The sequence below is a fragment of the Lithobates pipiens genome, unplaced genomic scaffold (assembly GCF_037356315.1).
Source record: "Lithobates pipiens isolate NorthernLeopardFrog02 unplaced genomic scaffold, aLitPip1_a1.2 Scaffold_19, whole genome shotgun sequence".
In the NCBI taxonomy this organism is placed as follows: domain Eukaryota; kingdom Metazoa; phylum Chordata; class Amphibia; order Anura; family Ranidae; genus Lithobates; species Lithobates pipiens.
In genome coordinates, this window is record NW_027507764.1 from 71040807 (window position 1) to 71065379 (window position 24573).

The following is a 24573-nucleotide window of genomic DNA, read 5'->3' on the forward strand; positions in this document are numbered from 1 at the left end:
GGCTGCATGACAAGGCTGCAAATGACACTGACGAGGCTTCAGATGGACACTGATAAGGCTGCATTGATGGGCATTTAAATGTAAGTTGTTTTTCCTTAAATTTCCCTCCTAAAAGTTTTTTTCCTTAAAATTCCCTCCTAAACTTGGGGTGCGTGTTATACGCCGGCGCGTGTTATACGCCGATAAATACGGTACTTACCTCCACTGTGCAGCTCGAACCTGGTCTTCTGGGGTCCCTCGGCGGCTTTCTCGGCTCCCCCTCCCCGCAAGGACTTCATGGTGAGGAGTGCTTGCGGCCATGCTCCTGTGATACAGCCGGCGGCCATAGCCGCTCACTGTATCACTTCCCCCCGGGCGCACCACGTCACTGGATGTGATTGACAGCAGTGCGAGCCAATGGCTGCGCTGCTTTCAATCTATCCACTGTAACCAATCAACGGCCAGGCTGAGCGGCGAAGAGGATGTCTGGGGCGAGCGCAGGAGTTTCAAGGGGTCAGGTAAGCAAAACGGGGGGGCTGGAGGGGCTGGCGTTATCGGATGTTTTTTCACCTTAATGCATAGAATGCATTAAAATAAAATAAAAAAGTACCTTTACAACCCTTTAAAGTCCATTTCTTTGCTACAGCAATTAACATAAGACATACACCATACCAGGCCCTGCACATTAATAGGTGCAATACTGCCCTCTGCTGGTAGTTTATTTGAATGCAATTGTAATTTTAGGAACATAGAGGGTGATATATGAACACGTTTATGCTCTATTTCTTAAAAAATCGTACCATGCAAATGTGTAAATCATTTAGGTGGCTGAATGTTTGATAATGCCAGGTAGGGTTGCCACTTTTTCTTCAAACCAAACCCAAACACTTGAGCGGCAAACAGTAGCATTTTGTTTTGTATGCACTATAGGTGTGTAACAGACCTGGGACACCTTTGGGCACTCCAAATAGAATAGTAATGTGGCGCACATAGTGCCCCTTCACCCGCCTGTCAAGCCCTGTTCCGTGTCACATTCCTGTTTGAATAATATGTCCGGTTTTCAGGTGGACTGAAACCCGGACACATGATTCAAAACCCAGACTGTCCAGGTGAATCCTGGACAGGTGGCAACCCTAATGCCAGGCCACTTCTTGTTTTAAAATATCTCCAAAAGTTTGCCACATTTGTCAAAAGTGTTATAAACTAGATTGCGACAGAATTCATGCAACAATCTATTAACAATTTAAAAGTGATTTGGACCATTTTTTTTAAACAGGCACAATTATCTGAAAATGACTTCCTAAATGCTTTTCTGAGAGCTGTTTTTTTTTTTTTTTTGTCAAATTGTGACTAATTGACAAATCTGCCTTTTGCATAACAAGACAGGATGGCGAATCTTCCACACTTTCTGATCTGGGAAAACAAAGAGTGCTAAGTGATATGACACATTTATCACTTCAAGTGCAACATTAGGATAAATCTGCTTCATTTGTGCGACAGATTAGTAAACTGCAGCATAATAACCGAAGCAAGAGCTGTGACTTTATTGATGTCCCCCATAGTTGTTACTGCCTGTACTTTTTTTTAATTTTTAAAGAAAATTTGTATAAAATGAATAAAAAGCACAACTCTCCAACATGCCGTTCGGTTGTGAATCCCGTGGTGCGTACGTATGGGAACAGCCACTGGCTAGGTAGATGGACTCTGGAACAAAGAACCCCCAAAGCTCCGGAACCACCTTGGAGCGCATGGAGGTCTCAGGCTGGGAGGGACAGCAGCGGAGGGGTGTGGCTACACGTTTCAGAGCAACCCAGCTTCTTTCTCAAGCCCCTCCAGAGCTGCGATGTCAGCAGTCTCCTCGTCACCAGTAGATGTGCAGAACAAAAAAATTGTTTCAATTAGTTATTTAAACAATTTTGTTTTTTGGAACTAGATTAATTTTGTTTATTCATATTATATTTTAATTCGATTTGAATATTCCAAATTCGGTTGAATTGAAATCAATTGGATCAAATTCGGAAAATTTTAATCGGCATTCAAAATTTATTCTATTCTATTGTTTTTTTCTATCCTATTCAAATGTATTCTATTCAAGTTTCAAATTTTAGAATATCGTTCCATTCGCTTATTCTATTTATTATTTTCTTTTCTATTTTAATCTATTCAAATTTATTCTATTCAAATTTTGAAAGACAGTTATATTCTATTTTATTTTATTCTATTGCTTTTTCTAATCTATAAATTTTTATATTCTTTTATTGTCTATTCTGTTCTGTTTTACTCTATTCTATTCCTTTATTTTATATTCTGTTCTATTTTATTCTATTCTTGTTTTCAAGTTTGATTCAAATTCAGTTCAAATTTACTTTCATTATTTCAGATTCATTTAAATTCATTACTATTGTAATTCTGAAATTCAAATAATTTGTCCGAATATCAGTTCCGAACACAACAAACCAGTGCTTCCATCTACTCCTGGTGTTCCTTCCGGTTCTCTAACTATTTGATTGGCCTGGCTGATGTAAATCCTGCACATGTGCATAAAAGTTACTTCCCCCGGCAAAGAATTGTACTGAGACTTTACATCTATAGATAAAAAGAGAATTACACAGTGTCCTGTTTCAAATGCTTTTTTATGCATGGACATATCTCCTTAGACCCAGTCTGTTCGGATAAAATGGTCACCTACTGACTCGGCACCATCCACAGGCATCCTAAAGCCTCATACACACTATCAGATTATCGCCAGGGAATTGTGTGATGACAGACTGTCGTCCTAAAATCTGACCGTTAGTGCGGTCAATTAGACAAGTGTTGTCCAACTTTCCGCCAACAAATGTTGGATGACATGCTAGTAAATTTTCAGCAGACAATGGTCTGTTGTCAGATTTTTGTACCGTGTGTACACAAGTCCTTCACACAAAAGTCCAAAGTACAAACACGCATGCTCGGAACCAATTCTCACAAAACACGACATTAGCAGAAGGAGCCCAAAGGGTGGCACTCAAGAGCTGAAATTCCTCGTAGTACATCACTACATTCGCGTTTGTTGGCCGACAATTGTGTGCCGTTTGTATGCAAGACAAGTTTCCGGCACACGCCCTTCAGACAAAAGTCTGACGCTCTGTTGGCCAACAACCCAATCATGTGTACGAGGCTTTACTCTTCAATAAGACACAGAAGCTGAATCCAATGCAATTTTACTTCAGCTAATTTCAGAGGCTTATTTCTCAGTCTTTTGGAGTGTAAGACAATGACTTTTCTTAGACCTGTCTCTGGAAATAACTAACACTGGTTGAGGGAATATGAAAAAAAGTGGTGAGAGTTCAGTTAGGACTAAACTAAGTGGCACTAAACAGGAGTTGCAGTGTCACAAAAGCACCACTAGATGTCAATATACTCCAGAAAACTGATAATCTTATATCATTCAATAAAATACATACAAAATACATGAAAATGGGGCAGTCTCTCTTGCAATACAGAAAGCAGCCCTTTAGCACTTTGTTAAGAAAATACTTTATTTCCACTTTAGGGTCCACCTTTTGCAAAAAAAAAAAAAAAAAAAAAAAAAAAGTGCATTTAATAATAATTGTGTATTGTATAATGCTGTATAATAATAACTTTGGGGGGGTTGCCTTCCTCTGGAACAACTCTGCGTATAGGATTATATATATGGAGGTTTTCTATTTGTGTGTTCGTTTTTCTTTTTTTTATATGTTGATTGAACTAGATGGACTTGTGTCTTTTTTCAACCACATTAGCTATGTAACTATGTCTTCAGATGGTATATCAATAAGGATCCTTTCTATTTTCTTCTCCCCACAGCGGGATGTTCTGCGATGGGAATCACACGTATCTCATCGAGCCTGGAGAGAACTACAACCCAAACGTAAGTCTTAAGCAATTTCTTTTTTTAATCTATAGATGAGCTTCACACTTCATTACTAGTGAAATCCACACCCTTCAGGCCTAAGGCTGCTGCAGGCGGGAAGAAAACTTTTCTTCCCAGGATGCCTTTTTGCACCATTACTGTGAACCACATGTAGCACTGACCCCCGAAGGAGCTGCTGGTTTTATTGGGCTTACCGTTACCTTCTTGACCTCCAGCTCGACCATAGCTGGATTCTTACAACCTCCGGATAGACCTCCTCTCACCAGGCCTAGCAGCCGGTAGGGTGTTAAGTAAAGAAAAGTCTCTGCCACAGACTTGAATGTGAAATACTTGAGAAAAGTCTCTGCCACAGACTTGAGCATAACCAAGGGACATAGTCAAATTTAGAAAACTGTCATACGGTACCCAGTATCTCTCAGCTGGTCTGGCGATACCGTATGAGTGTAGATCCATGAAGTGTCCTTCAACTGAGCCTCCAGGCTCCTTCAGAGAAACCAGCCTGGTGCATGGCCTTCTCCTGAAGAGTCTTCCCCTGGATGCTTTTCCAGTTGTTGGGCCCCTCCTTAGATGAGACGGCACCAGACCGCCTTTGAATCCTCAGGCCTCGATATCCAGTCAGGCCTGTCCCTGCAGTTACTTCGCCTCGGGCTATCCAGCCCCAAGACTTGGAATTGCATGGATCCGCACCCCAGGCCAGGAGGGCCATGAGGGCTGGTCAGGAGGACCAGGACCCAACAGACAGAAAAATCTTCTGAACCGGAACCCTGAAGCACTTGATCTCAGCACCTTAAATACCACCTCCCAGAGTGCACAGCAGGAGAACACTCCCACTGGGCTGGTTCTGAGAAAACGTGGCACTCAATACACCCAGCTAAACTGCGTTCTACCACTTGCCGGTGGTGACAGCGACACCTGCGACCAAGGAGAACTCAATGCAATCCAGCCAGACTGGTATTAAAACCCTAATTTAGCAAAATTCGCTCTAAAACCCAACTGTGGTTTCAGGTATATTCATTTTCAAAAACATATAGTGCATGCTCATCAGGAGCCGGTGCTACACACATAAAAGCAGAAATAAACTGGCCAGGTATGTTGGGGTCCCCAAGAGCTTTTGCCATAATGTGCAAGAATGATGAGTTTTTTTGCACCCTTTGGCACACTTGAATTGTGAATTCCCTCCTTCAGCAATGCAACAGCCATGGACTCCCCCTTTTTACTGGGCCTTTCATCTTCTTGTGACCATCCGCATAGTAGGGTCACCCTGTATTTAACTGTATCATTGGCATTTGGCTTTACATTGAAAGTATGACATGGTGCACACTTATTTACTTTAAAACTATTTTTTGTGTAACTTTTACATTGCTGCTCTTTCATTTTTGTTTTGTATTAAATACAGAAATGTGTAGATTAGCCACTAGATGGAGTGCTTTGTTCTCAATTAGCTGGCTGTCTTTGGGCCTTGCCACCGCACAATTTGTGTGCAACAGCAGTGTGTTTTGATGCATGCTGTATAGTGTTTCTGTGCACTGAACTGCAAAGGGAAAAAAAAGGATGTCTTTGGTGTGAACTGGGCACATAGATAGTGATCGTACTTGCTGTGTCCTTGGGTTTAGCCTGCATTGATCAGCTAAGATTAATGGAATGTGAATGAGCCCTTGGAGGTCTGCAATAAAATGTGTGTGTTCTGGAGTGACATAGGTGTTACTTTCAATGTAGTGGGACACTTCAATCCACAATGTAATGGGCATTCGTACCATCAGTTTCGAGGGCCATTCTATCAGTGGCCATCATTCTACAGGGGGCCCTTCTACACTAACTTCCAATGTAAGGCCCCAGCTTACTGACCATCAATTCAGGAACATTTTTCCCACTGAATATCACTGTAATGGGTACCTTCTTCCAATGACTAACAATCTACAAGGCCCTACTTCACTGACCCCCCGAGGCAAGAATGCACTTCACTGACCTCCAACGTTAGATGCCCTTCCCAACTGACCACCATGAAAACTGAATTCCATTTCTGGCCAAATTACTGCTTATTTAATTTTTACAACTGAAAATAAACATGCATGGTTCCATATTGTTTTAATAATGCGTTATATGTCAGCTTAATGTTCATGCTAATGATTTCTGAGCTGTAGATATAGTAATTATTAACTGGCGTTCCCTGAGAGCTAAACATTATTTCAAGGGTTCCTCCGTGTTATTAATAAGCTTGAAAATCTTTCCACATTCATCCAAAACAATAAAAACATTTAGATGAAGTTAGGCTTTTTATACATTTTATTGTAAAAGAAGTCAAGATACAGAATCAAAGGCGAAGTACAGACAAAACTTGTTTGGTTGTACTTCTGTGGATCACAGGAGTGCAGTTCATTCACAGACCCGGTCCAGGCTGGGGCAAGATTGCGACATTGAAGTCAGGATCCACCCACATGCCTGGGCCGTCACCTTCTGGAAACCCCCCCCCCCCCCCAAAAAAAAACAGAACCCCATACTTCTCCTTTAAGCATCTCAGTACAAAATGTAGTTAAATGGAGGTTTGTACATTTACTGAAATACAATATAACCAGAAACTAATAACTAAACAAGCCTTGTCTCAGTCCAGAGATACAAAAACAGAATGAGCATATAAAGAGCATTTTACTTGATAGAGCTAGTCTCCTACACGCATATTTTCAAACATCATACATGTAGCAGTTATTGGCGATAGTGGGGTTAGAATTACACCACACGTGTATATTTCCAAGGGCACTTCCTATGTTCATAGAGGACTTTCATGTAAGGTAATATTTGATTAAGGTCATAAAGCCATTGGGGAATAGATGGAGGGGATGGTTGCATCCATTTAATGGCAATTTGCTTTTAGGCTAAAACCTGTCTCATGCAAATACGTCCCGGTGTGCCGCCCTAGGCCATTGTTCTTTATCTAGCAACCCAAGAAGACATAATTCTGGTGTAAGTGCTACTGGCGTGGAGAGACGTTTAGTCAGTAAATTTACTACTTGTGACCAGTAAGGTACATTGACGGACAGGACCAGATTAAGTGGGCCCCAGGATGACCACATCGCAAACAATTTGAGGCGGTAAACCTGCCCATAGTCAACAGGCCTATGTCTTTGCAGAAACGAAGTTAGGCTTTAAACAAGCAAATACCTGTGCTTTATTATTAGTGGCAAAAGAAAATGTTTTGTGAAAGTATCAGGTTATATTCTCCCCTATACATTTAAGGCTATGTTCACACATATGCAGATCCTGACACCCTCCCCCCTTCCTATGTGAATAAGTAGGGGTAAAATGCCCCTGCTTATTCACCAAAAAAAACGTCAAAAAAATAAGACAGTTTTTGATCATTCTTTACTAAAAAAAAAAGCCCCCCCCCACCGAAAGCCAAAGCTATTCTGCTCACATTCGGGGATAGTGGGGAGCGCGTGCGAGTTCTTTGCCACCCAGGACCAGGATGGTTCTGGGATAATGCAATGGGATGCCTTTAAGGAGTACTTAAGGGGGTCTATTGATTGTTGAAATGAATAAGGTGAAACATGAATCCACAGCCTTACTGAAGGAGGTAGAAACACAGGCTCAAGCATTGGAGCAAGCAACATTGACAGCCCCTCCGATTCGGCCAGGGAGACATGGCAGGCGGCACAGGACGCCTATCAGCATCTGCTGTCCTCCTCGGAAGAAAAGAGGTTTTTTACAAAACAGGCGTTCTATGAGGAGGGTGAGAAAACCGTCCGCCTTTTGGCATGGATTGCAAACTCCCACCAACGCTCGCCTGCTATAGGACCTATCAGGTCCCAAGCGGGCAACTTAGTGAGCCAGCCAGAACTAATTATGCAGGAGCTAACTGGTTTTTATGAGACCCTGTACAAACCTGGCACAGCATACACCCAAGAGGACTTGGATCTATACCTGAGCCAAATTACTTTCCCTGAATTGTCTGAGAGTCAGCGTGCGCTACTGGAGGCCCCACTTACAGTGGAAGAACTACAGACAGCAGCGGGGACCTTTCCCAACTATAAGGCCCCAGGGGAGGATGGACTACCCATAGAAGTCGACAAACACTATTCAGAACTACTGATACCACAGTTACTACATGTCTTCAACAAAGCTAGAGTGAGAGAGGCCCTTCCCCTCTCCATGTCCAAAGCAAACATAGTCCTACTACTTAAACTGGGTAAGGACCCAGTAGACCCAGGGGCATACCGCCCAATTTTTCTGCTCCAAAGTGATGTGAAACTATTAGCAAAAGCATTGGAAATTAGATTGAATGGGGTGATTACATCTATTGTGCGTGATGACCAAGCCGGCTTCATGCCCAATAAATACAGCAGTCAATTTGAGGAGGCTATTCCTCAATATCCAATCACAGGCAGATAGCATGGGTAGTAGGGCACTGCTGTCCTTGGACACCACCAAGGGGTTTGACAGTATAGACTGGAATAACCTATGGTCAATTCTGTGGAAATTTGGCTTTGGCCCGAATTACATCTCCTGGGTTAAACTCCTATATAACCAACCACCAGCAGCCATTGAGAGCTTTGGCTCCCTTTCTCGGAGCTTCGTGTTGAGGAGGGGGAACGAGACAGGGCTGTCCACTGTCCCCCCTCCTCTTCGCATTAGCAATAGAGCCACTGGCTATAGGCATCAGGGCAAACCAAAATGTTGCAGGCTTCCGCTACGGTGGCGTGCAGGAAAGGGTCATGCTCTACGCAGATGACACGTTACTTCTGCTAGGAGATACGGATACCTCCCTTAAGGAAGCCATGTTGACCATTTCCAGATTTGGGGAATTCTCAGGCTTACTTATCAGTTGGTCAAAATCTGCCCTTCTCCTGTTAGATGGGGACGATACACAGATAATCAATTCTGCTTGCCCTATACCTGTGGCCACGTCCTTTAAATACCTGGGAATCCAAATTACAGCCAAACCTAGGGACTTTTTGCAATTAAACATCGCCCCCCCCCCCCCTTACTACTGATGTTTCGGGATAAGGCTAAAACGTGGAAATCACTCTTCCTCTCAGTTGCGGGTAGGGTGAACTTAATTAAGATGATCCTTATGCCGCAACTATTTTACTTTATTCACAACACTCCCATGATCATCCCACTGAAGACATTCCGCACCATAAACACTATTTTCTGCAGTTTTATATGGAAAGATAAAAATCCTAGGATTAAACTAGAACATTTTCAAAGGCCTTAAGATAGCGGGGGCTTGGCGTTACCAAACCCTTGGATCTACTACTTGGCGGCTCAGCTGCAGCACCTTATTGGTATGTTTCCGTCAGCGGGGGGGGGGCGGAGCATAGGCCGCAAAGCTCCTCACAAAAACTATTAATGCACAAGGTACATAGGGGCCCCATTCCAATGGCATTGGAGGCATTGGCCTTCGCCAAACCTCACAAGAAATACCCTACCCTCAATTTAATTCAAAAAGTATGGAATAAATCCAAATATATTCAAAATGCAGACGGTTACACTGAGTACAGCCCTATTTGGTGGAATGACACATACACAGAATTGGCCAAGCTACAAGAGGGGAATAGCTAGAGGAGATACGGAATCAAACACCTCAAACACATATTCCGTAACGGGGTACTGCGCCCATTTGAGGATTCAAAGGAAACCTATGGTCTTCCGTCATCAATGTACTTTCAATATATACAACTGAGTCATGCTGTGGCAGCACAAAGTCGCTCCTCAGATTGGCGATTGTCCCCGACCCCTGTGTTCAGCCTCTTGGAGGATGCCGCCTCATCCAGAGGATTTATATCTCAGTGCTATGCTATCCTCTTGCAGTCCGTGATGGGGCGGCATCCTCTGAAGGTTAGGGAAAAGTGGGTGGCTGATGCTGGACAGCTAGATGGGCAACAATGGGAGGAAGTACTCCAGGCAGTGGGTAAATGCTCATTAAATGTATCTCAAAGGCTGACACAGTTGTATATCCTGCTCAGGACGTACTACACCCCTCACAGGCTTCACTTGACGAACCCGCAGCTTGACCCCATATCCACTAGGTGTAAAAGAGAACATGGTAGTCTCATCCACATGCTATGGCATTGCCCCAAACTACATACATACTGGGCTAATGTGGTGAACACGGTTAAGTATTTAGTAACCTAGTATTTAAAATATCCCTCCCACAGGACTCGAGAGCGTGCCTCTTGGGTGCTTTGGAGGAATACGAGTGGGAAGAACACTGCAGAGAGGCTTTGCATAGAGTCTTATTCCAGGCAAGGAAACTAATTATGCTGCATTGGAGATCCGAGGCTCCTCTGACCATGAAAGAATGGATTGAAAATATTGGAAAGACACTATGTATGGAAAAATTAATTTACCAACATAGAGGTAGCACACACACAAGTTTGAGACACTATGGGCAATGTGGCTAAATATACCAGGACTAGCCCTGGAGGACTTGATAGTGGATAGACTGTTTGGAATAAATCTTGGGTGAGGATTGTGAGAGGTGAAACGATAAAGGGAATAAAGTGACGCTAATGGTGATTGGTACATAGTAAACCATTTTGTGTTTGAATAAATTGCACTGAACTCCAAAAGGCTATCTAAAATGTATGTCTACTGTGATGCAACACTGAATGCTAAGTGAATATGCTTGTAATGTACCTGTACAAACTTAATAAAATTTTGTTGGATTAAAAAAACAAAAAACAAAAAAAAAAACAAAAAAAAGCCCCCCAAAAACAATGTCCCCCGTAGTAAATCCAGTATCAATCACGATGAATGCCGCTGAAACCCCCCCCATCCCGCCAAAAAAGGTCTGCACCCGAAGGCGCCTGTCTGATAGTTTTTAAATAAGTAAGGGACGGGGCCACCTGATGACATAAGTGGGTGACCACTCTCCCTTGCGATGTCATCGACTGGGACATGTTGGGTTGATGTCCCAAGAGGGCGGGGTCACTCAGTTACATCATCGGGTGGTCCCATCCCTGGGTTAAGAACTGCTGGATGAAAGTGGGAGCCTTCGAGTGCAGACCACTTTTTTTGGGGGGGGGGGTTCATCAACATTCATCGTGATTGACGCTGGATTTACTTCGGGAGACATTATTAAAGAAAAGCAAGAGCAGGGGAATTTTCAAAAACAATGTGTGCTTTTATTCATTTTTGACACTACTCATTCATATTAGAGGGGCTTCCAGATTCTGATAAGTCCCCCACCCACAGACCCCCCACAACCATTGGCCAGGGTTGTGGGGACGAGGCCCTTTTTTCTTTAAAGCAGTGGGCCAGCTGAAATTTTTTTTTAAAAGTCAGCAGCTACAAAACACTGTAGCTGCTGACTTTTAATAAGCACACTTACCTGTCCAGGATTCCCGCGATGTCAGCCGCCTAAGGACGACCCGTCTCTCGGGTCCCGGCCCTGCCATTTGTACTAAGGGAAACAGGCAGTGGAGCCTTGCGGCTTCACTGCCCAATTTGTACTGTGCATGCGCGAGTTGTGCAGTGCTTTGTGAATAGCCGGCTGTGCTCTGGGACACGCACAGCACGCCACATTCCCCAGACGACAATGTGGGGAGGAGAAGACTGAAGATCACCGCGTTGTAGAAAGTGGCAGATTAGGACAATCTGCCTAGCAACAGCCATTTCTGGCAAGTTTAAAAAAAAAAAAAAAGATTTTCAGGAACATTTTGATGTTTTCTTTTATTTTTTTTGAGGGTGGCCCTCTGCTTTAAACACTTTTAATGGCTTCATTTTTTGGTTTACAATCAGCTGACGAGTCATCGGTTAATGCTTCAGCGGCCGCCCACTCTCTAACAACCTGCTATTCACTGTTCGTTAAGGAGGAAAAAAAAAAAAAAGATGCAAAACGCATGTTCAAAAATGCGTCGGAAAACCGCATCAACCACATGGATGTAAACCTAGCTTTAACCGCTTGCCACCCGCACACCGTCATATGATGTCGCAAAGTTTGAGTGGTGATATCTGAATGATGGCTGCAGTTAGACATCATTCAGATATTATTTTTTCCTAGCTGGCGATTCCCTGCACCGTAAGAACAATCATAGTGGCTGTTCAGCCGCTTGATTGTTCTTACAGGCGACGAGAGGGGACGCAATCAGCGAGCCAGAGAATGACTCTGCCAGCAGCGGAAGTTTACCATAGAGAATCCTGCGGGGCAGATGGCCCCCGGAAGTCTCTATGACCTGTTGGGGGCCAGGCGCAATGTTAGGATGTCACACCCGGCTCTGCATATGAAAAAAATGCCACCTCGGCTGGGAAGCCGAGAGTTGTTTTTTTTCTCTTATTTCAGGCTTCCCAGCCTAGAGGTGAGATCTGGGGATTTACAGACCACACATCTCGCTGTAAAGAGGACCTGTCATGCCATATTCCTATTACAAGGGATGTTTACTTTCCTTGTAATAGGAATAAAGGTGATCAGAAAAAATAATGTCAAAAGAAAGCGTCAAAATGGAAAAATAAAATTTTTTAAAGTGCCCCAGGCCACAGAAGCAAACATATATGTAGGTTGCGCCAATATATGTAAAAGGTGTTTAAACCACACGTAAGGTTTCGCCATGAACGTTAGAGCGGGATCAATAATTCTAGCACTAGACCTCCTCTGTAGCTCTAAACAGGTAACTTTAAAAAAAAAAAAAAAAAAAGTGTCGCCTATGGGGATTTTTAAGTACCGAAGTTTGACGCCATTCCACGAGTGTGCACAATTTTAAGGCTTGACATGTTGGGTATTGATTTACTCAGCGTAACATCAGCTTTCACATTATGTGAAAACATTGGGCTAACGTTATTGTTTTGTTTTAATGCACAAAAGGTTTGAAAAATAGCTGCGCAAATACCATGCGAGATAAAAAGTTGCAACGACCACCATTTTATTCCCTAGGATTTCTGCTGGAAAAATATATAATGTTTGGGGGTTCTGAGTAATTTCATAAAAAAAAAAAATTTTGCTGAGTACATCATGGGACAGAGTTATGCCGTATACACACGATCTGACTTTCTAGCGGACTAGAGTCCGTCGGACAATTCGATCGTGTGTGGGCTCCAGCAGACTTTTTCTTCCCAAAAGTCCGGCGGACCTAGAAATAAGACTTCAAAATTGTCCGCCGGCTTTTTAGCGGACAATCAGTTAGTCTGTGTGCTAGTCCGACGGACTAAAACCGACGCTAGGGCAGCTACTGGCTATGAACTTCCTTATTCTACGTCATGACGTTCGAATCCGGTGGACTTTTGGAGTGGTCGTGTGTGGCCCAGTCCGTTCGTTTGAAAGTCCAGTGGACCTCAGCTGCACAGTCCGTTGGATTGTCTGCCGGACCAAGTCTGTCGAAAAGTCCGGTCCTGTGTACGCAGCATTAGGCTAATATTCATTACCTGCTGGGTTATACTTCATATACAGGTGAATGGACACTAGTAGACCAAAGGTCTTTAGACAGGAAGTGATCCCCTATATTACCCCTCCCATACAGGAAGTACTTCAGTTTTGTAGCAAGCACTGAATCCTCAAAAAGAGGGGAGAAATTTCTGTGTCTCATGATGTCAAAGAAAGGGATTTTACAAGTATGACGAACAAAATCCTATTTTCTTGTTCATACATAATGGGAGACAGAGTTAAGCTAATATTCATTACCTGCTGGTCCCAGAGCAATAGCCTTGAAGGGAGGGAGACACTCTGCCAAACAATAGCCATCAGACCTTATATGGCAACCCGCATTACACTACGGCTGAAAGCCGAATCCTCGGCAGCTCGAACATCCACTTGATAACATTTTGTGAACGTATGACCTGAAGACCAGGTAGCAGCCTTACAAATCTGAGCCACAGATACCGGATGGCGAAAAGCCCAGGAGGTTTCTACGCCCCTGGTAGAATGAGCTCTCACCCTAAAAAGGAGGAGCTTTAGGTTTCAGACCGTAGGCCTGAGTGATCAATTGACGGACCCAATTGGCAATGGAAGCCGCCTGCTCCTTCTTGGGTCCTTTTGGTAAAACAAAAAAAGGAGTCTGATCCTCAGATCTCTGCAGATCTAGACAAATAAACTTTGACTGCCCGGACAACGTCCAAGGAATGCAGTCGTCTCTCTTCCACCGAACAAGGCTCAGAGAAAAAAAAAGAAGGCAAAATAATGTCCCGATTTAAATGAAAGGCTGACACCACTTTTGTCAAAAATGATGGAACAGGTCATAACATAATCCTGTCGTATTGAAGGATCAAGTATGGTTCCCTGCACAAAAGGGCCGCCAACTCCGACACCCTTCTAGCCAAGGCAATGGCCATCAGGAAGGCTAGCTTGCATGACAGCAAGTCTAATGGAATTTCCTTGACAGGTTGAAATGGTTGTTTCTGTAACACTGACAGCATTAAGTTCAAGTCCCAAGGACACATAGGTGACCTATTGGAGGGAAGCAAGCGAGTTGGACCCTGCATAAAGATTCGGACCAGTGAATGGGAGGCTAAATGCCTTTGGAAGAATACTGGATAGGGACAAAATTTGACCTTTGATTGTACTCAAAGCCAATCTGAATTCCACAGCTGACTGTAGAAAAGAGAGAATCCTCCCAATCACTTGTTTCCGAGGATGCTCCACACCAACCAATATTAAAAAAAAAAAGTCTTCCAGTGACAGCTTTTCTAGCATTCACTAGGGTAGACACCACTGGTCCCAAGATGCCACGGTCCTTTAACACCCAGGCTTAAATAGCCATGCCGTCAAATTTAGAGTCTGTAAATGGGGGTGGAATATTAGGACCTTGAGACGTAGAAGTGTCCATGGCCCTTCTATTGTCAGTCTCACAATCTCCAGAAACCAGGGCTTTCCTAAGCCCAGCTGGTGCCACCAGAATGACTGGAACCCCCTTTCTCTCCGAATCCTGAGCAACAAATGTGGAAAGAGATGGATTGGAGGGAAAGCATAAACCAGGGAGTACTGGCTCCATGGAACTACCAGAGCATCTCTTGTTCGGGACACAAACTGCTGTAGCTTGTGGAACCTGGATGCCAGTAGGTTGAACTCTAGCCATTCCCCAAACGTTGGCAGATTTCCTGGAACACCCCCGGGTGTAGGGACCATTCCCCCAGGCAGATCTGCTGGCGGCTGAGATAATCTGCATTCCAGTTCTCTACTCCCGGGATATGGACTGCCAATAGAATCGGCACATGTCCCTCTGCTCAGGCTAGTATGTGGTTCACCTCCTTCAGAGCTGAACGACTCCTGGTACCGCCTTGGTGGTTTATATAGGCCACTGCAGTGGCCTTGTCGGACTTAACCCCGATAAGGCAGTCCTGAAGCTCCACTGTCCAGGACTGCAGGGTCAGACATACTGCCCGTAATTCCAGGACGTTGATGGGCAGGATCTGTTCTGTCGTCCAGATACCCGAGCACCAGGATCCCTTGGGGCATTTAGACTGGTGCAAGGACCTTTGAGAACACCCGGAGAGCTGTAGCAAGTCCGAAGGGTAGAGCCGCAAACTGAAAATGATGTTTCTCTGCAAATCGTAGGAACCTCTGATGAGGCTGAAAGATAGGTATGTGTAAATACGCATCTTTTGTATCGATGGAGGCTAGAAAGCCTCCCATCTGGCGTGAGGCTACTACTGAGTGGACAGACTCCATCTAAAAGGAATGTATCAGTAGATACTTGTTCAGGGATCTTTGGCCCAAAATGGGCCTTGTGTCCCCATTTGGTTTCTGAACCGTAAACAGGTTTGAGTAAAACCCTGTGCCCCTTTCGGATACAGGAACCTCTACAATCACTCCTTGATGCACTAAATGATGTAGTGCCCGAAGCAATAAGAATCTTTTTGGAGGATCCAAGGGAACGCTGGATCTTAAAAACCTATGAGGGGGAACCCCCCTCAACTCTAGCTTGTAACCGTATAGTTGAGGTGACCCATTCATCCTGAATTGTTGTTCTCCAAATGCCACAAAATGCAGCAGCCCCCCCCCCCCCACCCGATGGAGTGGGGGCATCCCCTCAAAAGGGGCTTGGTGCTGGGTTTAGAAGAATTTTGGACCCAGGGCTTTTTCTGGCCCTGGCCTTACAGCTTGCCCCTGGTCCTAGCGCCATGTTGCCGGCGGAACTGCCATAGCGCTGAGACATTTGAGGAAGCAGTCCCTGTGGTTTTAATCAAGGGACGCCTGGTGCTTTTCTTCACAGGAACGCTTCCCTCCGGAAATCTTTTGGATATATTTGTCCAAATGATCACCAAATAAACATTCCCCCATGAAAGGTGAAACCTGCCAATAACTTTTTACAAGGTAAAAACCCAGCTAGGGCTGAGGACAGTTCATTCTTGGTGATAAAGGGTGAAGCAGCAGCGTTGACTGTAGACTAGGGATATGACTAGGTTCATCAGGAACTACTGACGACATAGATGTACCCTTTCCTGTAGCGTTAGTCCCACTCCTCTTTTTTTGAATACATTTACTAGCCACCAAAAGAGACTACCTGGTTGTAGTATTAACACACCTCTGAACAGGAGACCCTTTAATAGGGCTCACCAAGCCCCTATGCAACAATCCGGCCAAGCACCTTTAGCCTTCCAAGGAACGCCTGGTAACTCACGTGACCCGGCTATGGAGAAATGAACCGCTGCAAATGCCTGGTTCAGAGCCTGCTCTGTGTCCCACAGTTGCCTTCTGGAAGCACCCATGCTTGGCATACACAGCTTAAATAAGCTGGCTGTGTGCCGGAACATTTGGTGCGTACGCACGCACGTGGTCCCAGGGAACTGGCGTGACTATATTCACGGTTGATGCAAATCTTCATAGGCCCAAATAAAGGCAACGGTGCATGTGTGGCGAAGCCCAGTGGGGGTGGGTACACTTTGCAAACACCCACAGCTAGCCCATACCTTACCCGTATGGTCACTGCACACAGGTGTTCAGCCTCTAGCTAGCTTGAATGATTGTTACAATCACTGGGACACCCCACAATAAAGGGGTTTCACTTACCGGGCCAGGTGCAGGGCAGCATAGAAACTAAGAGCCCAAACTTCACAGCGGGTTCCCGTCACTTGAGGACCTTCAAGGACTGGGTACCCTTTTAATGTTTAGGGTCCACTCCCTTGGACCTGTACAGCACCTTGCAGTAATGCCTTAGCGCTGTGGTGTCCAGGATTCGACTTCCCAGTGTCCAGCACCCGGAGGCCACATTACAGGCAAAACCTTGCAGGATTTTGAGTCTTTGCGAGGCTCGGGCACCCTTTATCTAAGCATATAGACCCTGTGTCAAATGGATCCAATCGTTCAATCCTCTGATTCATTTAAGAACTGTTTGTGGAACTAGAGACCTGGAGCTCAGAGAGCTCAAACAAACAACCGTGCCATCCACCTTGCAGACACTGGTAAAAAAAAAAAAAAACTGAAGTACTTCATGTATGGGAAGGGTTATATAGGGGATCACTTCCGGTCTAAAGACTTTTGGTCTACCAGTGTCCATTAACCTGGAGATGAAGTATAACCCAGCATGTAATATTAGCCTGACTGTGTCCCCTGATGTATGAAAAAGAAAAAAATATGATTTTTTTATGTAGGAGAGAAAAGTGTCAGAATTGGCCCGGTGGGCAAATAGTTAATGCCCTTCAACGTCTGCACAAGGGTTAACAATTGTTTTATTTGGTGCCATTTCATCTCCGTGCAACGTGTTGATGCACATAGTCTGTTTTCGATGCATCAATGCACATTATAGGGCCTATTAACCACTTGCCGACCGCCTAACGCCGATGTACGTCGGCAGAATGGCACGGGCAGGCATAAGCACGTATATGTACGTGATTTGCCTCCCGCGGGTCGGGGGCCCGATCGGGCCCCCGCCCGGTGCCTGCGGCGGTCGGTTTTCGTTCGGGAGCGATCCCGGACGAGGGGACGGCCATTCATTCATGGCCACCCCCTCGCGATCGCTCCCGACGAATGGAAATCCCCGGTGACATCACTTCCTCTCCTGTAATGTAAACACAGGAGAGGAAGTGATGTATTCTCTCCTCCGTGTCGGTATTTTTCGTTCCGACACGGAGGAGAGCGGATCAGTGAGTTGCACCAACACATCCCACACACAGTAGAACATGCCAGGCACACTCACACCCCCCCTTTACCCCCCGATCACCCCCCCAATTACCCCTGCCCCCCAGTCACAGTGACACCAATGTCATTTTTTTTTTTTTTTTTTTTTTTTTTGCATTGGTGTCATTTGTGACTGTAATAACTGTTAGGGCAGTTAGGGTTAGCCCCCTTTAGTTCTAATGTACCCCCCTAACCCCCCCAATAAAGGTTTAACCCCGTGATCACCCCCCGTCGCCAGTGTCACTAAGGCTGGGTTCACATTGCAGCGGTTTATGAGAACGAATGTGATTCGCACCGCACTGCAGTGCAAATCACATCCGATCTCTGTGCGATTCGAGTTCAGCCATTCGCCGCACCCGCCGCACCCGCCACACCCGCCGCACCCGCCGCAAATTCGCACGGGACCCTTTTTTTGGCCCGCAGCAGAATCGGATCGCATGGGTGTTCACACCATGCGATCCGAGTTTGCAGATCGCACTGCGATATGCGAACTGATCTGGGGGTGTCAGTAACATTTCACTGACACTCCCAGCAGTTCGCATAGGGCAGTGTGAACTGCCGCCGGGAGGCATGCGATGCGGGAACCCGCCGCGGATTCGCGGCGTTTCCGCATCGCTCCAGTGTGAACCCAGCCTAATAAGCGATCATTTTTCTGATCGCCGTATTAGTGTCACAGGTGACGCTAGTTAGGCAGGTAGGTATTTAGGTTCGCCGCAGCTTTTTATAGCGCTAGGGACCCCCATATACTACCGCATAAAGCCCCCTGATTGCCCCCTAGTTAACCCTTTCACCAGTGATCACCATATAACTGTTACAGGTGACGCTGGTTGGTTAGTTATTTTTTTATAGTTTCAGGGCACCCGCCATTTATTACCTAATAAAGGTTTAACCCCCTGATCACCCGGCAGGTGTCATTTGTGACTAATAACTGTTAGGGCAGTTAGGGTTAGCCCCCTTTAGTTCTAAGGTACCCCCCTAACCCCCCCAATAAAGGTTTAACCCCGTGATCACCCCCCGTCGCCAGTGTCACTAAGGCTGGGTTCACATTGCAGCGGTTTATGAGAACGGATGTGATTCGCACCGCACTGCAGTGCAAATCACATCCGATCTCTGTGCGATTCGAGTTCAGCTATACAGATAGTATGGCTGAATTCGTGTCGCACCCGCCGCACCCGCCGCAAACTCGCACGGGACCCTTTTTTTGGTCCGCAGCAGAATCGGATCGCATGGGTGTTCACACCATGCGATCCAAGTTTGCAGATCGCACTGCGATATGCGAACTGATCTGGGGGTGTCATTAACATTTCACTGACACTCCCAGCAGTTCGCATAGGGCAGTGTGAACTGCCGCCGGGAGGCATGCGATGCGGGAACCCGCCGCGCATTCGTGGCGTTCCCGCATCGCTCCAGTGTGAACCCAGCCTAATAAGCGATCGTTTTTCTGATCGCTGTATTAGTGTCACAGGTGACGCTAGTTAGGCAGGTAGGTATTTAGGTTCGCCGCAGCTTTTTATAGCGCCAGGGACCCCCATATACTACCGCATAAAGCCCCCTGATTGCCCCCTAGTTAACCCTTTCACCAGTGATCACCATATAACTGTTACAGGTGACGCTGGTTGGTTAGTTATTTTTTTATAGTTTCAGGGCACCCGCCATTTATTACCTAGTCTCACTAGTGTACCCCTAAATTTAGGGGTGTCTACTTTCTAAAATGGGGTCATTTGGGGGGGGGGGGTTTGTGCCATCTTGGCATTTTATGGCCTTCAAAACTGTAACGCCCTTAGAAAGCCTGAAGGCGGTGCTTGGTTTTTGGGGCCCCGTACGCGGCTAGGCTCCCAAAAAGTCCCACATATGTGGTATCCCCGTACTCAGGAGAAGCAGCAGAATTTATTTTGGGGTGTCATTTCACATATGCCCATGGCATGCGTGAGCAATATATCATTTAGTGACAACTTTGTGAAAAAAAAAAAAAGTTTGTAATTTTCCCGCAACTTGTGGCAAAATATAAAATATTCCATGGACTCAACATGCCTCTCAGCAAATAGCTTGGGGTGTCTACTTTCTAAAATGGGGTCATTTGTGGGGGTTTTGTGCCATCTTGGCATTTTATGGCCTTCAAAACTGTAATAGGTAGTGAGAAGTGAACTCAAAAAATTACGCCCTTAGAAAGCCTGAAGGCGGTGCTTGGTTTTCGGGGCCCCGTACGCGGCTAGGCTCCCAAAAAGTCCCACATATGTGGTATCCCCGTACTCAGGAGAAGCAGCAGAATTTATTTTGGGGTGTCATTTCACATATGCCCATGGCATGCATGAGCAATATATCATTTAGTGACAACTTTGTGAAAAAAAAAAAAAAAAAAAAAAAGTTTGTAATTTTCCCGCAACTTGTGGCAAAATATAAAATATTCCATGGACTCAACATGCCTCTCAGCAAATAGCTTGGGGTGTCTACTTTCTAAAATGGGGTCATTTGTGGGGGTTTTGTGCCATCTTGGCATTTTATGGCCTTCAAAACTGTAATAGGTAGTGAGGCGTGAAATCAAAAATTTACGCCCTTAGAAAGCCTGAAGGCGGTGCTTGGTTTTCGGGGCCCTGTACGCGGCTAGGCTCCCAAAAAGTCCCACATATGTGGTATCCCCGTACTCAGGAGAAGCAGCAGAATTTATTTTGGGGTGTCATTTCACATACGCCCATAGCATGTGTGAGCAATATATCATTTAGTGACAACTTTGTGTAAAAAAAAAAAAAAAATTTTTTTTTTGTCATTATTCAATCGCTTGAGGCAAAAAAATAAAATATTCAATGGGCTCAACATGCCTCTTATCAATTTCCTTAGGGGGTCTACTTTCCAAAATGGGGTCATTTGGGGGGGTTTTGTACTGCCCTGTCATTTTAGCACCTCAAGAAATGAGATAGGCAGTCGTAAACTAAAAGCTGCGTAAATTCCAGAAAACGTACCTTAGTTTGTAGATGTGACAACTTTTGCGCAAACCAATAAATATACAATTATTGACTTTTTTTTTACCAAAGACATGTGGCTGAATACATTTTGTCCTAAATGTATGACTAAAATTGAGTTTATTGGATTTTTCTAATAACAAAAAGTAGAAAATATCATTTTTTTTCAAAATTTGCGGTCTTTTTACGTTTATATCGCAAAAAATAAAAATCGCAGAGGCAATCAAATACCATCAAAAGAAAGCTCTATTTGTGGGAAGAAAAGGACGCAAATTTTGTTTGGGTACAACATTGCATGACCGCGCAATTACCAGTTAAAGCAGCGCAGTGCCAAAGTGTAAAAAGACCTCTGGTCATTTACCAGCAAAATGGTCCGGTCTGAAAGTGGTTAATGGCAGTGGAAGCACATGAACATGCATGATTGTAGGTAACCAGAATAAAAAACACATAAAACATGCATAACACTGCAAGCTGTTCACAACAACCTTATTCAAAACAATGTTCAATCATTTATAATAAAAGGCGAGTCTCAGGTCAGTCGTTCAAAAATGTTTTATTTCACCTATTCATAAAAATACATCAAAACTCCACATGACCGGCATGTAAACAAACATCGACAGAAAGTACCAAAATTAAGCGCACCAATAGTGAGAATACCAAACCATCACTCAGAAAATAAATATTCAGTAAATATATCTATAGGGAGGCATAGAAAGTTCAAATAGAATGTTTTTTCCTCAATTCCAAGTGTATTTAGGAAAATATGATGTGCTTTAATGTATCTGCAAACTTATATACCTTTTAGGCCCAATTTTCAAAGAAAACCCACCTAGATGAAGAAAGAAAAAGGGGAAAAAAAAAAAAAAAATGGGATTTATAAAATTACACTTTGCTAAAACAAAGCTACTTATTATTGTGTCAAAGCTTTCTGAACTGAACCCTACTGATTGTTTTACAGTACATATATTAAAAGGAATAGTCCAACTTTTGGCAGATTAAAAAAAATGCATTCATATTTAATAAAAATAAAAAAAAAGTGGTGGAGCAGCGAGACCCACCGAGAAGATGGATGCACCGGACTACAGGGGACAGCGGTGACATCGCTGGCTCCTGTGTCAGGTAAGTGACACATAATGGACTACTATGCGATGCATAGTAGTCCATTATGCTTTACCTTTGCAGGGAATGAAAGAGGAAGTAAACCCATCAGGGTTTACGTCCTCTTTAAAAAGTGCAACTACGCTGGAGTGCCACAATCCAAACACACCATTTAACTCATTTTTAATATTTAAAGCAAACTCCCCCCTCCATCCATCCATGTCTCTGCTTTATTATCCCTTTGCTTAAACATGCATGCAGGAGAGAGGGTGCTTAGCTCAAAAAAAAAAAAAAAAAAAAAACACATCTTCCTCTCCTGGAATGTATGACATCATTTGCCTAGGCAAGAATCCGTAAAGTAACTGCAAAAAATAAATAAAAAGTTTAAAAAACAACAAGTAAATAGATTAAAAATGACCAATGCTGCTTGGCAGAGTGAAGTCCCACTTTAACACACTGCAATGGGGAGCCAAAACTATATGGGAAAAAAAAAAAAAAAAAAAAAGATTTCAGAGCGATCGTACGACAATATGATTGTTGGTACAGAGCTTTTTAAGCCAATCAGGACAGTTAAAGTGGTTGTAAACCCTTACAAACCACTTTGACCTACAGGTAAGCCTAGATTAAGGCTTACCTGTAGGTCCAAGAAATATCTCCTAAACCTATACGGTTTAGGAGATATTTGCCCGAAGACAGGCACCGCTGTCTACGGCGCATGCGCCGTAGACAGCGGCGCGCAGGCGCACTGAGCGCGGCATTCTCAACGACTGAGCTGCCACGCGTGTCAGCTCCCGTGCGCATGCGCGGGAGTGACGTCATCGCGGCGGAGCCGAATGACAGCGGCGGAGCTGGGAGACCCCACCAAGAAGATGGAGGCTCCGGACTACAGGGGACAGCGGTGACATCGCTGGCTCCTGTGTCAGGTAAGTGACACATAATGGACTACTATGAGATGTATAGTAGTCCATTATGCTTTGCCGGGAATGAAAGAGGAAGTAAACTCAACAGAGCAACATTTATGGAAAATTCCCAAAGCCAGAGGCGAATTCTTTCATGCACTTCCACCAATTTCACTGGACACTCAGCGAGGTGCTAGACATACATGTACTTTTTATTTTCTCATCTGTTTATAATGCATAGGTGTGAACTGGCCCTTACCCCAAATCCCTGAAACGTTGTGGAGGTACTGAAACAAACGGAATCCCATAGGGCAAAGTATGTGCAAACTCCAAATTACTTATTTCATGGAGCATACAAAGAAAATATTTAAAATCAATTCATTTGTAATGTAGATAATTAAAGACTCTGGACGGCTGCACTCAAAAACAAATTCAATGCCTTTTATTCGTAGAACAGGAACGGATCAAATGAATCACAGCAAAAAGCGACAACAGCTATGAATAAGCACTCTTGGTAGTGTGAAACGTGTTAGCTGTTGTCGCTTTTGCTGCGATTCATTTGATGCGTTCCTGTTCTACGAATAAAAGGCATTGAATTTGTTTTGAAGTGCAGCCATCCAGAGTCTTTAATTATCTACCTGCCGTTGCCTGCACCCAGGTCTCTCGGTTCCTGGAGGAGCTGTTTTTTTTTGTCTCGTGGACCTGCCTAGAGCTGTGGCGTCTCTCACCTCAATTCATTTGTAGCAGTAAACTTTGATGACTGTTGGCGCTCCGCTTTAAATCAGTGCGTCAACGGAGGGGTGCTCCTTTATGGGCGTATTAAAAATACCCTGGTCTGTGCTGAGCAGAGAAAACCAGCGTAAAAATGCTTGTTTTGGTGCAAAATTACACTAATTTACAGACGTATGACTTGTAGAAGTTTACGCAGGTAAAAATCACTCTGCGATTTTGTGGGTGTGATTTTGCGGCGATTTTAGGGAATGGCTGTGCACACGAGGTCTGTGGACCTCAACTCACATCAAAGTCGGACCAAAGTAGTGCAAGGACTACTTTGAAGTCGGTGCGACTTGAAGTCTCACAGATATGAATGGCACTCATTGGAAATCGCGTGGTACGACTTGTCATGAGACTATGTACTCCCAAGTCGCACAAGTGTGAAAGGGGCCTAATGGCTAGAATATGCATTTATTCTGACCGCTGCATTAGTTTACACACACATACATACATACGTATGTGGATAAATTATGACAGTAAGTGCCTCCATGAACACAAGTATGGGGCATTTTTTTAAATTCCTCTGAACGCTGCACGGAAGTATGAACTCTCAGAATGCAGTGTGGGAGGAAACCCACGCAGGCACAGAAAGAACAAACACCAGGCAGGTTGGGATTTGAACCTGTGACCCTTTTGCTGCTAGGCAAAAGTGCTAACCAATATACCACTATACCACCCATACTGCAAAAATGCTAATAAAATGCCAACGCTCCTAAGGCTCCATTCACACTAACATTTATTTTAAGCTCCTAGAAGCTATTAGCACTTTTTTTCTGCTTATAGAAGCTAAATAGTGTTATCCTATGTGTCTATGCACACTACTGTAGGCTATTAGCGTTTTTTGAGCTTCAGCGCCTAGGAGAAGAAAAAAAAAAAAAAAAAATTATTGTACAGTTTCTGCTGGAAAAATGCTCCAAGGGGCATTTTTTTTTT

The 24573-nt window shown here is 44.3% G+C and overlaps 1 protein-coding gene across 9 annotated transcripts in view; it reads left to right on the forward strand.

Moving 5' to 3' along the window:
* ADAM22 (ADAM metallopeptidase domain 22) overlaps positions 1-24573 on the forward strand; it is a 462480-nt gene that overhangs the window by 204232 nt on the left and 233675 nt on the right. For all 9 annotated transcript variants that reach the window (XM_077490871.1, XM_077490878.1, XM_077490879.1 and 6 more), the window contains exon 6: positions 3805-3868. In XM_077490871.1, coding sequence (XP_077346997.1) covers positions 3805-3868 — 64 coding nt within the window. The remainder of the gene's footprint in view (positions 1-3804; positions 3869-24573) is intronic.